General features: G+C 41.2%; 1 protein-coding gene across 2 annotated transcripts in view; it reads right to left on the reverse strand.

Annotated features, from left to right (window-relative positions):
• ACVR1 (activin A receptor type 1) overlaps positions 1-16,781 on the reverse strand; it is a 52,101-nt gene that overhangs the window by 19,150 nt on the left and 16,170 nt on the right. For both annotated transcript variants that reach the window (XM_040971592.1, XM_040971594.1), the window contains exons 2-5: positions 13,695-13,958; positions 11,008-11,219; positions 7,371-7,470; positions 2,763-2,909 (exon numbers count right to left, since the gene is read on the reverse strand). In XM_040971592.1, coding sequence (XP_040827526.1) covers positions 2,763-2,909; positions 7,371-7,470; positions 11,008-11,219; positions 13,695-13,958 — 723 coding nt within the window. The remainder of the gene's footprint in view (positions 1-2,762; positions 2,910-7,370; positions 7,471-11,007; positions 11,220-13,694; positions 13,959-16,781) is intronic.

A 16,781-nucleotide genomic window follows, 5' to 3' on the forward strand; every position in this document is an offset into this window, starting at 1 on the left:
ATGGGGCACTGCACATTTTGGATCAGTGCAGCTCTGGTCGTTGTGGCCAGCCTCAAGGAGAGTGAATCAACAGATGGAAGATCCTCTTCTCTGTCTCTTCTCCTCTCTGTATATCTGCCTTTCCAATAAAAATAAATAATTCTTAAAAAAAAAAAACCTCGGGAATTCAGAATTTTTACAGATCATCAAATAATAAAAATGGATACTACTTCAGCCTCTGTGATCAAATAAAGGGAATCTAACTTCCCACATATGAACCATGTGGCAAGGTGCCTTTCAAATACTTCTTGTCGGCCCAATTTAATAAATATTTACTGAGTGCAACCTTGTAAAGATATTGAACTCAGCAGTGGGTGTGAATGCAAAAACAATCTAAATGACTTTTGCCCTTGGTGTACAACGGGGTGGTATCATAGGTCATTAAACTTGAGTGCATGGACAGAGACTAACCATGTAGCATAGCAATACCTGCAGAATTTTGCTCAATGAGTCTTTAAACTTTATATTAAAAGCAATGCATGAATGTGACTTTCCTTGAATGTGCCTCAGCACTTCTCACACTTCCCAAGAATATGTGCCAATAGTAAGACAATATAAAGCATGTGCCCACCAAGGACAATTGTACTATTGAGTGATTCTTTGTACAGCACGGCTTCTAATACAAACAAGTCTAGATTTGTTGCTCGATCTTAGCCCATTCCAGTGTCAGAGGGACACTGAGATCTTTTAGATAACTCTAACTACAGGTAAATGTCAACCTCATACACTCACTCTGGAATCTAAGAGAAAACCTCACCGCTATATGACCATCTGGCACCCTACAGGGCAGAGCACAAGCTTGTGGTTAAGAGTTGGGCTGTCCAGTGTGATGCCCAGTGCTATTTAATTTCTCTGGGTATTAATTACTTCATCAGGTCAAACTGGGAGAGTAACAACAGCAAACCTCTTTTGCTCATAGTGAAGATGAAGAGAGATATGCTTAAGGCAGCGTTTACTGCACAGTAACCATCTGCTGTTACTTTTATTGTTAATACTGTCACTGTTGTCACCCATAAGCATGTTCTTAAAACACAAGTCAATGCAGCCATGGCACAGTGGCCTAGTGGCTAAATCCTCAACTTGCACGCACCGGGATCCCATATGGACCCTGGTTCGTGTCCCAGCTGCTCCATTTCCCATCCAGCTCCCGGCTGGTGGCCTGGGAAAGCAGTACAGGATAGTCCAAAGCCTTGGGACCCTCTACTCACATGGGAGACCCAGAAGAGTCTCCTGGCCCACTTGGGGAGTGAAACAACAGATAGGAAATCTTTGTCTTTCTTCCTCTCTGTAAATACAACTTTCCAATGAAAATAAAGATTAAAAAAAAAAGTCAATGTGTGGTAAGACTGACAAAGGAGGTACAAAGCAAGGCAGTGTAGAGAAGCACAAGTAACTCCACTGGGACCAACAGGATGGAAACTGAGAAGTTTTGAAGGAGGAAGAGGTAGTTGGTGAGTAGGAACAGGATAATGGATGCTCAAGCACAACAAGTACAAAAACAAAGGGATCTAAATGCTGTGGCAATTCCAAGGAACAGCAGATATTGACAGCCGCTTAATGTGGGCATATCTGTAGATAAAACTTAAGAGATTCCCAAAGTACAGGACCTGGAATGTCAGGCCTACAAGCCATAAATGTTACAAGCAATTTGAGAGCCAGCAAAAGACATTCTGAAGCAGAATTATCTGCTCCAAAATGAAAGGCAACTCAGTGTGGAGAGATGGTTTAGAGGAGGAAGGCTGATGGCAACAAAGCAAGTGAGGAATGTTAACTTTAAGACTAGGACCCATGAGACAAGGCAAAGAAAAAGCAGGAAGCTAACAGCATCAGCCCAATTCTGAGGCGAAATATCCCCAGCAGACCATTGAAGCAAAGTTTTGGACAACTGTCAAGTCATTATTTGCAGACAACTTGACTCAGATTTAAAACTAAATTGGCAATACTGAAATAGAAAAAAATTCTGGCAATGGCCTTCCTATAAACCGGACCTAATCCAATAGCCGGGAAGTGGCCAGCACAATTCTATGCAGAGTTCAATTCACTACAAATTTTCTGTCTACTACTAAAGCAGCAGTGCAGGCAGCATCTGCCATACACTATTAGTGTAAGCACATTTAGGGAATCATCTTTAAAAACACAGAAGCCGACAGGCCCAAGGTATAGGCTCACCCCTTTACAATGCCGCTGCAGCATTTCATGGGTGCTTTCTAAATTTTACAAATATTGCTAAGCTGTAGTTTCCAAATTAAAATGTATGTTGAATCCCTCTATAAATCTGGTCTTTAAAAACGATGCCTAGTTTGAAGGAATGTGCATTTAATTACAATGTCCCTGGGAGCTGTGAATCTCTAGGAAAGAGTCCAAAGATCTTTCTTAGTTTGATTCAAGTAATAAATATTCAAAAAGGGTTGGAGTTAGTAGAGCAACCCAAGAAGGCTTGAAGTGAATGATAAGGGGCAAATTTCTGTTGTTTAAATAACGATCTGCAGATGCAGGAATAAGAATGAGCAATAACGGATTTCCTTTTCGTCATCCAGAGAATCTTAAAACTTATTTGCAGACTTCAACAAGAAATTCATGCTGAAACTAAACAGTACATAAACATTGAGGATTCCTGCATGGCTTTGCAGAGGAAACTCAAAATTCACATTTACCGACACAGAAGGCCAGGCATGGGCAATTCTTTCTCGACACAATGAATGTAGGATTGTCACCGGACTTACCTAAAATATTTTCATGCCTCAGCATCACAGTGTTATACAACTCTGTTTCCCTGAACCACGACTTCTCATCCCGGGAGGAGAAGATCTTCACGGCGACATTTTCCCCTTGCCAGCTGCCCCTCCACACCTCACCGTACCTGCCTTTCCCTAGGGAAAGCAAACAGAGGTGACATGTTGAGCAGGGACACACAAGAGGCAGCCAGCCCGTGGGTTCATTACAGAAAAGTCAATAAGCATGGGTCCTACAACTCCTCACGTCCTTCTGTTTACCAGAAAAATTCAATTTGGGGATATAAATACTCCAACCATTTGCCATGAAAGACAAAAAAACAAATCCAGGTAGGATCTGTCCCTCTCACCCAACCCAATTGTGGTAATAAAATATCTGCATGAGACCAGTGTGTATAGTAACGGGTTAAATCACTACCTGCAGTGCTGGCTTAAGTTGCAACTGCTCCATTCCCATTAGCCCCCTGATAATAACCTAGGAAAGCAGAGGAAGGTGGCCCAAGGGCATAGGACCATGTACCCACATTGGGGATCCAAAAGAAACTCCTGGCTCCCAGGTTTGGACCAGCTCACTTTTAGACACTACGGCCATTTAGGAAATAAACCAGCAAATGAATTATTTCATCTTTCTCTAAACTCTGCTTTTCAAGTAAAATATATTCCTTTAAAAAAAAACATCTTGAATATAACCAATGCATTATCAGCAACCAACTGCTCCATTCACCTCAAAATTCCTTTTTTGAAAGGTGTAATGAAGACTAGCATACCAAGAAATGAAGATATGTAACTCTCAAATAAAAAGAGGACTCCCAGTGAAAGTTAAATATATCTAGACAATATGATATTAGATCTTCTATCTTTGTCTACAGCTACAATTCGACATACTTAAATAGCAGAATGTTAAACATGTTAAACTGAAGAACAATATAACTGTAATAATCCCGAAGGAGACGGTGGTGGAGGAAAATGGGGAGGGAGAAAGAGGAGGGCCACGGGGGAAATCCTCATATCTACAAAACTGTATTATGGAAAATAACAAAAATAATTTAAAGAAGAAAGATACAAAGTACACATGCCTCTAAATAACACATGAAAGTTAGCAAGACTTAGAGAATGGCACCAATTATTTGATTTCAACATTGTACTAAAAACTAAATGACTATAACCAAATTGAGTGGCTCCCTTGTCTCTTCCCCTCCACACAAGACCAGCACAGACATTTTCTGAGCAGCCAAATGTGTGAATTTACATTATGTATTTCTTTTTCCACAAAGGAGACTATTAAGTTTGTGATGTGTTCTGAGGATTAAAACAAAACAAACACAAAAGCCTGAACACAATGCTGTGTGGAAGACTGACAAGCAGCCACGGCTATCCCTAAAGGATTTCTTGGCAGAGGATACATTTCAAAAGAGGATTTGCAAAGTCTTAAATACATAATCCCAGAGCAGTTCTGATTTCTAACATTGGTCATGGGTATTCCTTTGTGAGACAACCCTGTGATGCCACAAGTGGGCCACACCAAAAAGGCCACATGCTGAAGAATGCAGTGACCTCAGCTCCACACTGATCCCTGTGGAGCAGGGTACCCTCCTGCAGCAGCAACACACTTGTCATCTTGTCAACCACATGCTCTCTCTTCCATTCTTCTCTTTAATTATGGGTAGAGAGGAGGTGGTAATTACCACTAGACTGTGGGGATCAGCGAGGGGTGTAATGAGCCTGGATAACGACACAGCAGGGATACAACTTGCCGGGCAGCAGGGCTGTCTACCCAGGCAAGAGGCTGCTGGGATCACATGGCTTTAAAACGCAGCTGCAACGCCAACCAACATTTGCAGGCAAATGGCCCTTTGCTAGAAAACGAAGCCTCTAAGAACCAAAACATGGAGAAAAGCAGGTTTGGCCAGGCTACGTACCCAAAACCCAACTCTAAATTCTCTGGCAGGAAATAATGGACTCATTAAAAACCAAAGAACTCCAAGCACATGTTAAACACAATCCGTAAGCGTGCACTGTGTGGCATCGTCAGGTTACACGGGATTCACGTAAAAAAGTCACAGTATTTGCCCACCTCAAGATGATAGCTAATGTAACACTACTAGAAAAAAATGACGCAGTAATCACTTCGTGCCTTCGTTCCATTTTGCATCTTACTTTTTTCTTACTTTCCCTTCAATTTCTTATCGGAGAGGAGAGAAAAATATTGTAGGAAATGGTGGACATGGGATTGTTTTTAAAAATTTTTTAAGAAAGCAGCTGAAGGCCTGGTGGCGTGACCTAGTGGCTAAAGTCCTGGCCTTGAACGCGCCAGGATCCCATACGAGTGCCAGTTCTAGTCCCAGCAGCTCCACTTCCCATCCAGCTTCCTGCTTGTGGCTTGGGAAAGCAGTCAAGGACGGCCCAAAGCTTTGGGACCCTGCACCGGCATGGGAGACCAGGAAGAGGTTCCTGGTTCCCGGCTTCGGATCAGCACAGCACCAGGCGTTGCGCTCACTTGGGGAGTCAATCATCGGATGGAAGATCTTCCTCTCTGTCTCTCCTCCTCTCCGTGTATCTGACTTTGTAATAAAAATAAATAAATCTTTTTAAAAAAATCAGATGAATGGTAAGGCAGGCAGAATTAAAAGAAATGCATTTTATGATTTTCAAATGTTTCTTATAAATACAAATCCTCATGCACAAGTCCCCAAAACAAAAGCAGAAATGTCCCAAAGCCCTGGCCAAACACGCTTAGAAAGAAGATCCCAAAGGTACCTGAAATTGAGGGTCTCCCCGAATAACACATGGAAATGACAGACCTAGTGCAGCATCCTATGTTTCTGAACAACTATGACAACACATCATTTGTGCAGCTTACCATGTGCATGTTTATATTTGAAGCTGTACCAATTGCTAATAAAAAGGAACTAAAAAACTTTTATTGAAGTCTGTGATGCTAATGAAGAAAATACAATGAACGATTGAATTTGCATTGTTTCCAGAAATGGTAAAGAGTAACTATAGAACCAGAAACAGAACACATTTTTTAAAGATGTAGAATTAATTCTGCTCTTTGAACTCTTGGGCCAATCACCAAGCTGACCCTGAGATATGGTACAGCCTTGGGATGGGTCTGGCCACAGGCCAGGAGGTTAGAAGACAAGTGAGACAGACACTATGTTCCTCTTCACTGTCATCCACCACCACCAGACACCCTTGGGCATAGTCAAATGTGCTACTAGATGGCAAAGGACAACTGACTGTATACAATGAGCACACTTGGGATGTCTCCATCTATACCTTCTCTATTCACAATCTGTTGCAGAGCGGGAAATATTCATAGTGGCTGCAGAACTAAATAAACGACAACGCACCTTCTGCTAGGCACTCACGTGTCTTGGTTCAGCAGTCACTGCTCTTCCTACCTCTGTCCATCCCTTTTTCCGTGGAATCAAGAAACCAAACCAGGCATTTGTCACAGCTGGTACGATACCACTTGGGACACCTGCATCCCATGCAGGAGAGCCTGGGCTTAAACCCTGCTTCTTGCGTTCGATTCCAGGTTCTTGTTAACACATACTCTGGGAGGTAGCAAGGTTTAGCACAGGTACATACTTGAGTTCCTGCGACCCACAAGAAAGATCCAGACTGGGTTACTGGCTCCTGACCAGTTTGACCCAGTCCAGCCCTGCCTGGTGAAGGCAGTTGGAGAGTAAACCAATAGATACAAGACCTCTCTCTATCCCAGTTTCTCCATCTCTCTCATCACTTTGCCCTTCAAATAAATTGTAAATTTAAGAAAAGTCTTCTATCATTCTTCAAAGAAGCCATTTATCATTTTATAATACAAACCATTAAAAAATGCCCAAATGAAGCAATGTGTGCAAAATCCTTCTCAGATATTATTCAACTAGCATTCAACACATTATCACAGAATCTTTCTAAATACTTGTGACTTTTTAAAATGGAAATGTGCGATGTTTAAAACTTAAAAAGACACAAATGATATATTACATACCACAACTACCTGTACATATAAATACAAGGTGCCAAAAAAAATGAAAGTCTTATTAGAATAAAGTAGTAATAAAAGTAACTTTGACAAATATATATGCATATATGTATACATGCATACATGCATACATACATACATACATACATATATAATTTATACTTAAAAGAAAGGGAAGAGTTGAAGTAAAAAAAACTGCAATAAATACTGCTATTGTCCCACAGCCTGCTTCTATTGGCTCATTCAACATCTATTGTCAGGAACCATTCATTTTTCAAGTATTCTCCGTATCCCATAGGGTCCACATACAACTAAAATGCTTTTGACAAGGCATTCTCTCTGGTAATTAGTGATGAACTACTATGAACTACTTCGGCAAGAATTTCAACAAGTTTGGGTTGCTCAAAGACAGACTCTGTGACCACATCCCAGCTGTTAAGTTTAATAAATTCTATGCCATGGTTATCTCATATCTCCCAGGGTTAGTCAGGAAGCAACAGGAAACAAAAAGCAGATTTTGTAAGCTCCAGCCCCACTTCCTGAAAAATAGCTAACAATGCATAATACTCAAAATGAAAGAAATGGAAGAGAAAAAAAGGAATTACCAACACACTCCAACAGTGTAATCTGGCGAGCCACTGTTCTTTGTACCAGAAAAGGAAGACCAGAGCCACTTCCTGACGTACATGGGTGATCCAGTAAATCCTGTAAGTTTAAAGACAAGGAGAAAAGGCAGCTGATGAGCAACCACTCCATACAGCGTATCAGTATGTATATTGTTGTAATGTACATGGAAGGCAGCTGTCCTTGACACGTGAACCCCGAAAGCTCCATGGAAAGGATTGGTTTTGCTTCCTAAGAAAACTGGAGTCTCACTCTTTCCCTAGCGTGAGAAGGGTACTCCTGACAGATAACCAGTCCTGTCTTAACCTCAGAACGCTACAACAAGATACATAAAGAAAGAAGCCAAGCACGATCAAAGATGCAGATCACCAAGTCCAGGCAGGGTTTGAGCACAAGAGGAAGCAGTAGAAAAAACAGGCAGTGAGACACAGAGAAGGTGGGGCGGAATTTAACTGCGAGAGCTGGACATAATTCACCATATTCAACTATGTTCAGTGTCCGTCAAATGATCCACGTTAGTTGCCATACCAACTAAGGGATTCTAATTAGGAGTAAGGAACAAACAATTGTAATGTCTATAAATGGAAAGATGCCAAGAACTTTGACGATCTTTTACCTGGTGAACTCAGAGATGCACAGGTGGAGGGTGTCTTCAGGTGGGTACTATAAAAACACCTGCCTACTTGTCACTTTTCACTGTAACTCACTCACAAATCAGAGAGGAAAAATATTACACTTCCATTGAAAACATAAATACAGAGGCCCACGAAGACTTGTTAATCAACAGGTTGCCCAAAAAAGAGAGTAGTGAGTTCATTCATAAAGCTTTCCTTCTTACTCTCATGCAAGCCAGGCAGCAGCCTCCTGTCTTCTGGCATGCATTATCTGTAATAAACAACGCTGTGCCCCTGGAGATGGCGGGAAGGGTGCAGTAATGCTGAGCTAACGTTCCCCAAAGCTCTTCCTTTCCCAAACATTCTAGCTGGCCAATTAAAGCAATGCATTGATTTGTGTGAATTTCATCTGCTCTCACTTCCTCTGAGCACCACTGTGAAGTACTGTTGAACAGCAAAATTACCAAAAGCTGAACATCCAACGGAAGAAATTTAGAGCCCTTAAAAACCACAAAAGGCATAATCAACAAGAATACGAGTGTAGATGAAACAGAGCTTCAGCTATCCCCCTAACCATTCTCATTCGCCGTTCTTTTTTTCCTTATTCACCAAAAATTGTTTAAGAAAATGAATAATTCTGAAAACTGAACTAGTGGATTCTGATTCTAAACTCAGCTCATGGTTCTAAGGCAAGGAACTGAGTTGAAATACAGCAAACATTTAAAACCTCAACTATCGGATTCCAAGGCTGCTTCTTTCAAGGTAGGCAAGTGGTTTAGTCAGAGCCTGTTTGATTGAATCATGTACTTGAGTGCATCACTTAAATAAGTACCTAGACCAGTAATGAGGCCCCTTTTCTTTTCAAGTTGCATTCTTTCTTCAGGTACTGTGTCATGATGCCAGGCCCTCTGACAGGGTTTAGAGGACCATTCTGTCATATGCTTGCATTTCTCTAGAAGCTATTTAAACAGCAATTTACACTAAATATTTCAATTATTGCCCTCAGTAATTAGTTATCTTAGCCGCTCTAAGAAAGAAGTTCTGAATAATCTATTTTCAAATTGTACTTTGTTGAAGCTTTGTCAGGATTCATTCACACATCTTGCTACTAACACAATAACCTCATTTATGTTCCCTTAAAGCTTGAAATAGGTTGCAAAATGTGTTTATAACAAAGAAAAGAGTGTATTTCTTAGTTTTTCAAATAAAATATCCTTATTCCTCTCTAGCCCCAGTCCCATATACAAGCAGCTTGGTGAGAAAGGAAGCCACGCAAGCTTACTTCCCACTTTGCACACCAAAAAGTATACTTGACAGGTGGCTGGCCCAGAGATGGGGCAGGTAGCAGGGTGTTAGGCTGGACTGCTTCCCAGCATGCATCAGCTACGACCCAATGTCCTGACAACTCAGTAAGAGAGGTTACTCAGCTCTATCACCTGAGTGCATAGACAGCCACCACTGAGAGAGGTGTCTTCTTCAACCATAAGGAAGTTGCAGGTCAAATACATCTAAAGAACTACCAGGACCCAGTAAATTCATCACCTAGCAGAATAAGATGATTTGGGAAGATATAGGGACATAGCATTAAATAACAGTAAAGGACATTGTTAACTTGCTTGTGTTTAAACTCACCAGGTTACGTCATGACTAGATTCCAGATGTGGTACTGGCCTATCTTTCACAGCTCTGTTTCAACCACAACCCTTTGCTTTTTTTCAGTGTAGATATCAGATTCAATTTTGGATACATGTAGAATAGTATTTTTTTTCTTTTAAGCGCTATGGTAAACTTTCTATTTACACCAAGATCCATATACTTCCAAAAGTTTCTTTAAAATTAAAAGTTGAGAGGCCAGCACCATGGTATAGCAAGTTAAACCTCAACATGCAGTGCCAAAATCCCATGTGGGTGCTGGTTCTAGTCCCAGTTGCTCCACTTCAAATCCAGCCTCCTGCTATGGCTAACAAGAGCAGAGGAGGATGAAGTGCTTGGGGCCCTCCCATGTGGGAGACTCAAAAAAGCTCCTGGATTCTCACTGGCCCAGTTCCTGTTATTTCAGCCATCTGGGGAGGAAACCAGTGGATAGACTCTCTCTTTATGTCTCTCTCTACCAGTCTGTCTTTCAAACAAAACAAAAAAAAAAATCTTTTTTAAATAGAAATTTAAACAGTTACCAATCATCTTTTTAAAGAGTAAACAATCACTTTTTAATATGTATTAATTATCATAAAATATGCAGAAGAGCAATTTTAGAAATGTAAAATACAGTGATTTGCTCAACAGGGTAGTCACTGGCAACACGCTGCCACTGAATAAGGGAGCTCTGGAGAGTGTGAACTGATACATGGTTAAATGTAAAACACGCATGCAAGATTTGAAAATCTAGTTCAAAGAATGCAAAAATTTAGTAATTTCTTATGTACTATAGGTTTAAACATTAAAATTCTAAGCATTAAAACTAATTCCATCCTTTTTCTTTTTGTAGCATCTTTTTAAAAGTGGTTACTTGAAAATTTACAACTACAGATGTGTGCACACATTTCTACTGCATGACAGTGGTTTAGCCAAGAGAAAATATTCCACCAGGGGGCAGCACAGGAGCATGAAAAATAATGGCTACACTTTTTATAAATCTTAAATTACAAACTGTTAAATAATCTGGACAGGAAATAAATTTTTAAGATCAAGCAAGATGCACCTTATTTAAAAGTACTCCATTTTGCTAAACATAGAAATTAAATGCCACAAACTCAAGCTCCTCCACAGTTGAATCAACCTCCCTCTTCCCTTACTCCAGAAGGCACCAAGAATCCAAGACAGTAAATCCTCTCCTTCAGTTAAATAGCTGTTCTCATCCAAGGATGACTAAACATGTGTCCACCTATGTACGACGAGGACATAAGTGAACAATCACACGTGTGCATGGTCAAGAGCCTTCCGGGAAAATTGGCGTTCCATGATAGAAGCAAAGTGTCTACAGCCATTTGTACAGGGTTAAACTCACTGCTAAGGTGCTGTCTCCAACATTAGTGGTGATGAGTCCTTCGATGGTGCCATACTCCACATCTCGGGGATTGAGGCGTTCTTGGTTGCGCCTTTTAAATTTTCGGAGTGCAACTCCCAGTAGGCAAGCTACAAGGCATACTGCGAACACTACAGACAAAATGATAAGGCCAACCTCCAAGTGGAAATTCTGTGTTCCAGAGAAGGACTTCCCTGGAGAAGAGGGGAAAGAAAAGTTAACTGGCTGTAAAGATCGCCATTATCTGGCATAACAAATGACCCTACCAATTAGCTCCCGAAACTAACTGGGCAGTCTCAAAAGCTGCATGGTGCTAAAACTAAAATATTTACTAATACGGGGCAATGGCTCAGCCATTTCAGCCATCATTCAATTAGACACAACTAGAATTGGAAACAACTCTACCAAGAATAACTTGCATGCAAAAGTGGTTTTTTTTTAAAATACAAAGTAATGTACAAATCTCTGATTTTACTCTTCCTAACTTGAATTTGATATGTAAAGATTTTTATCACCAAACCCTTACAGAAAGGCACAACATAATATCTTCAAGAAAAAGTGCTGAGCTAAAACCAAATTACTCCATCTGTGGCCTTTCTCTTCAATATGTCTTGGACGACTATCACTGAATTCTCATTGGGCATTCTACATCATGCTTTTTGTCTAGGAACCTACTTATTCATCTGTAAATTGATTCAAATACCCATTCATTCTCTCACTCAAACATTAAGACATCATCCATTCAAACACTGATGCATTCAGCTGAAGACTTCACACATCACTGGAGCGCATATTCAGTCGTTTTACCTGCCTGGAGAGTGGAGTCAAAGTTCCTTAGTCAGTTAATTAAGGCTCACAACCAAAGGGTCCCAAGACAATATTATCTCTGAATTTCAGACTCTTGCACAACATCATTTCCTTAAGCACTCCCTACGAAAGGCCTTACTTGTTTCAATGTTCCTGGCCCCTCAGCACTCAAATTCTAAGAGCTCAACTTTATGCATTTTTTGGACTTCCCAACACAATTACCTGGTACTCTTGAAATGTTATGATCAATGTCATTTTAAGCTTAAGTGTAAACAAATCAAATATGACATTAAATGATAAATATAGGACATCTAGTGAGACTAGAAATTCCTTGAATAAAGAAAATTAATTTCCTATTAAAATGTAAGGCACGGCAACTTTCTGCAAATTGAGAAAATTGTATTATTGACAACATAATTTGTAATATGAAAAGATACTTCTTCACATCCATTCACTCAACTACTAAAAATTCCACTCACCAAGCATGAGTCAAGTTTATTTCAATAATGCCCTTCAGTTCCAACATTTAAATACTTTCTCTTTTCTAAACTTTAACAATGCAAATCTATTTGCTTTTTAAAAATTTAACCTACTCTCTACACCGAAAAGTCTACATCAAATTTCAGAATCGGTATAATGGAGTCTTGTATCAGCTTCCTGTTTCCCCTCTTCTCCTGACATTCTCGGGAAAGAATGTTCCCAGTTGCCTCCCCTATTCACATTTTTGGTGTCTTTCTTCATCTGTGTACAAAATTAAATGACACTATATTTCAGGAAGTTTGCAGAAAATGAAATTAGAAGTGCATTTATTTGGGTACCAAAAATTTGAAATCCAAGCATTGTTTTGTCATAATATACATTTTCCATGAACTTCCTAAGAACCCCCTAGAATAGTTAATAGTACCAATTATACTTGAAAAAAGTTTATACAACACTTGCAGGAACTTTAGGCCAGCAAGTTAGGGTTCATTTTAGCGGGAAAGTGTTTCAGAGGAGGACTGATTTCCACACAAAATGGAATCCATGATAGAGAGAAAAATTCACATGAACTACGGATTCACGCCAGATGTGAACCAGCTTGCAGGTTAAACCACAGAAGACTGGGAATTAGATCTGCCCAAAGAGGCAAGCCTCTGAGTGGCTCCTTCCCCATAAAGTAGGAAAGGCTCTCCAGGAAGCAGCCAGCAGCTTAGTACGCCATTTTTCCCCATCACAGTGACTTAGCGATGAATTTTTTTCTACGCAAGAATTATGTCAAAAATTAAGGACAAGGCCGTGGTCCTATGGCCCAGTGGCTAAAACTTCATCTTGCAAATGCCAGGATCCCATACAGATGCTGGTTTGTGTCCTAGATGCCCCTACTTCCCATCCAGCTCTCTGCTTGTGGCCTGGGAAACCAGTCGAGGACGGCCCAAAGCCTTGGGACCCTGTGCTCATGTAGGAGACCTGAAAGAGGCTCCTGGCTGCTGATCAACTCAGCTCAGCTCCAACTGTTGCAGCTCCTTGGGGAGTGAACCAGAGGATGGAATATATTTGCCTGACTCTCTGTAAAGCTGCCTTTCCAATAAAAATAAATGCATGGGTTTTTTTTTTTTTTTAAGTTAAGAACAAAACCACAGTCCAACCTAGAGAACTGGTCAGCCAAGTTTTCCACAAAGTGGACATTACCTGGCCATCTTTCCCTACAGGTCCATCCTGTTAGTTGCCAATAAACAGGTCTTTCTCTTCCTCATCTTTTTTCTCTCTCATCACCCCCAGCTCAAAGAGCAGGAAGTTGTGGGGCCACTTATATCTTTAACACACACAGACTCTGGGCAACACTAACAAAACCCCATGATCTAGAATGAAAAGTCCACAGGAACCTTTAGTGGGCAGCTGGGCTGTGATGTTCCTGTTACACCAGTCCCCTTGGCAGCACTCCACAGCCTGGCCAGGTGACGGCGGCGTCTTACAGGTCATCTTGCCCTGCTCGTAGACCTGGAAGCAGCCTTTCTGGTAGACGTGGAAGCCATCGTTGATACTTAATGAGGAAAAGCACTGTTGACCTTCACAGTGGTCCTCATTCCCACAGGACAGCCCTTCACACACACACATGTAAAGTTTGTGGTTGACCTTGGGCTTCTCATCTGCAAAAAAGCAAAGGTAAAATAATCATTCTATGGGTTTCACCCCCACTGAGCAAGTAAGAGTATCTCCAGGACCATTCCCAACACATTCACTGAACAGAAAGTCATCACCAGTGACTGTGAGATCCACATTCTGCGACCCTGTCATTTGACCAGCTTCTAAATAACAGCCACTCCTCGATGAATGTGTTTATGAGGGCTACGCACCCTCTTTTACTTTTAGAACAATGCAGGACAAAGACTTACTGTTGTTGATTCACAGACTTCTAAAACTGAGCTGCTCTACTGTGGTTTCCATGCTACCTTTGACTTAACGGGTTCTTACAGCCCAATGCTTGCATCAAAGGAAACCACTCTGTTGAAATATTACATTCATTATTTCTACTTTATAGCAAAAGATGGCTCCTAAATACGCAGCAGCTGCTGATACCACTTCCTGCTAGCTCTGTACAAATCTGCATCAACTAGTGAAACAGGGAATGCTGATGCTCCTGCTTCAGAAATACATTAGTACAGTAAGAGCTCACATAGAGATGCATGATCTATAATCACACACCTATGTTTCTGAATTTTTCCCACTATACACCTAGACTGACTTTCCAACAGTGGGAACAATGAAGTTTTTATGTTGACCATATTGAGAATGAATAGCTTCTTAGAAAATTTTTAATTGGCAGGAAAAGATTTGGCACTAGCTATCCACAGTGACGGTACAAAGAGTCAAAGAGAAAAGAACAATGCTTGAACAATACATAACAGGACCAAAGGGAGCGCTCACACCTGATGGGTGCAAGGTGCAATGGAAAGAGAGATGTCATCAGAGAAGTGTACTCACTCAGACCACCTAATTTTCTTTCTCAAAGCACTTATATGCAGTTCCATTTGTCACATCATTCTTTTCCCCTTTCCCTTGTTGAAATGATTCATTCAGACTTGCTGGCCCCAACAGTTTCCAGTAGTGGGGAAGGAAAGTGAAAACAGAATGTAAACAGCCAAGTCTTGGAGGCCCCTGATGAGTTAGCTGAGGCTGTGTTCATAGCAGCCCTGTTCATCTCAGGGAATTCAGCTTCCTCTGAAGGCTATGGCACAGAGAGGCGGCCTGCTAATCCTTGAACCCTCACTGGTGGGTCTGCACGATAACTGCTCCGTTCTTAAAATAACAGGTCAGGTGCCTGTGCTTTCAAGGGAAGACCTTAAGGTACAGTGTTTGAAAATGTCAAATTCATTTACACAGATTTGTGTGGGCATATGTGGAGATGTGGGTTATCTCAAAAAGAGAAACGCATTCTTAATCTTTCTCCTTCTCTCTTCAAAGAAGAGGAAAAATAGTCCACTGCCCACTGTTAAGTGGGTGCTTCGTCCCACAGTCAGTGCATGCAGACACAGAGACACAAGCCTTCTATTTATAATTGACTCGCTAGCTCTTTTGAAAACCACAAGGGGCTCGTCCAAAAGTAAAGACGGGCCTGAAAGCAGAAAATCCAAAATAGCCACTGACCGTGCTATGTGTGTCATCAGCCTCGCCCCTGGGAAATTGAGAGCCCGCAGACATTTTTAATGACCAAAAATTTTAATGAGCAAAGAGATCATTTTTATTTTCCCCACCGAGAGAAATCCAAGAGAAATTCTAGCACTAATCTATTTCTATGAGGGGAAGACACACATATATCTGCTGACATAATCCAGCAAAAAAGTTTACACTTGCCAAAAGAGAGTTGAAAGATAATATTTCTAGGGAGTCTAGACATGCTTGTCACTCTTGAACCGGCACCAAGCTGTGCTGAGGGCTGCCAACTATGCTGCCCAACAGGTGATGATCTTTGCAAGGAAATCGATGACGAGGGCGAGGGACAGGGGTGACGGTGCCAATGGTGCCATGGTGATTTAGCTGTGATCTAGAGCAGGCAATTAAAAACACTATATTTTAAAACTAAAATAAGGCAGCTTACATTTGAAGCACAAACATGGGTTCTGAGATTCTTAATATTTTTTAAAGGCCATGGATATCCAAGAAATATACATCGATCACATGCAAGGATATGTGCATATTTTGGTGCTGAGTTGGGACTGAAGGGGGGTCAGTGTTGGGATAAAGGGGGCAGAAGGAAAATAAACTGAGAGAGCAGCTGTTCAGGGCCTGACAACGGATGGAGTGGGGAGTCCATCAACCTGCTGCACCTCAAGCCCACTAGCAGCAACGGCGACAAAGCCTACCCTCACCACCGATCCTGTAGAAATAGACGGTCCAAGCACCAGAGAACGGATATTTTGTGGCTCTAGGGAAAGATGTCAGATATTTAAAATGCAAAATAATTCCTCTAGTTCGCTTTCAGTGTGAAATCTGTTTTTAAAGCTCCAACCCCATATTCTCAAAATTCAGAGATGCAAGGAGGGACACTGCTTTCCCAAGGCCTCTCATTTTGACAAATGCACACACACAGGCTGACAGAGCTGCGGACGGTAACCTAAAGATTCCTGACTGACAGAAATGAGCTGCCTCAAGTAATCATTTACTTCAGGGAAATTCAACTCCCTTATGCCCAGTTCTACAGGATACAGGGGCTTAAAGCAGTACCGATTTACAGCAGGACTGAATGCTACTCTGAGTCAAAAGGATTCGGCCTTCACCCCGCCCTCCTCCTGTACCTTCTGTATACTTTGTGGGGATGCATCCAGGTGATCAGGGCTAACCAACTCTACGTTGCTAATACTCTTCAGTAAAGACGTCAAACACCAGGGTTTTCATTTTCTACCCTCCACAATCAGGAAAAGGCAAACAGGCAGAGAACTGTTGTTAGTGATTGTAATAATTAACTCAATCGC

The sequence above is a fragment of the Ochotona curzoniae genome, unplaced genomic scaffold (genome assembly GCF_017591425.1).
Source record: "Ochotona curzoniae isolate NIBS_2020 unplaced genomic scaffold, NIBS_Ocur_1.0 contig_2210, whole genome shotgun sequence".
NCBI classification, from domain to species: Eukaryota; Metazoa; Chordata; class Mammalia; order Lagomorpha; family Ochotonidae; genus Ochotona; species Ochotona curzoniae.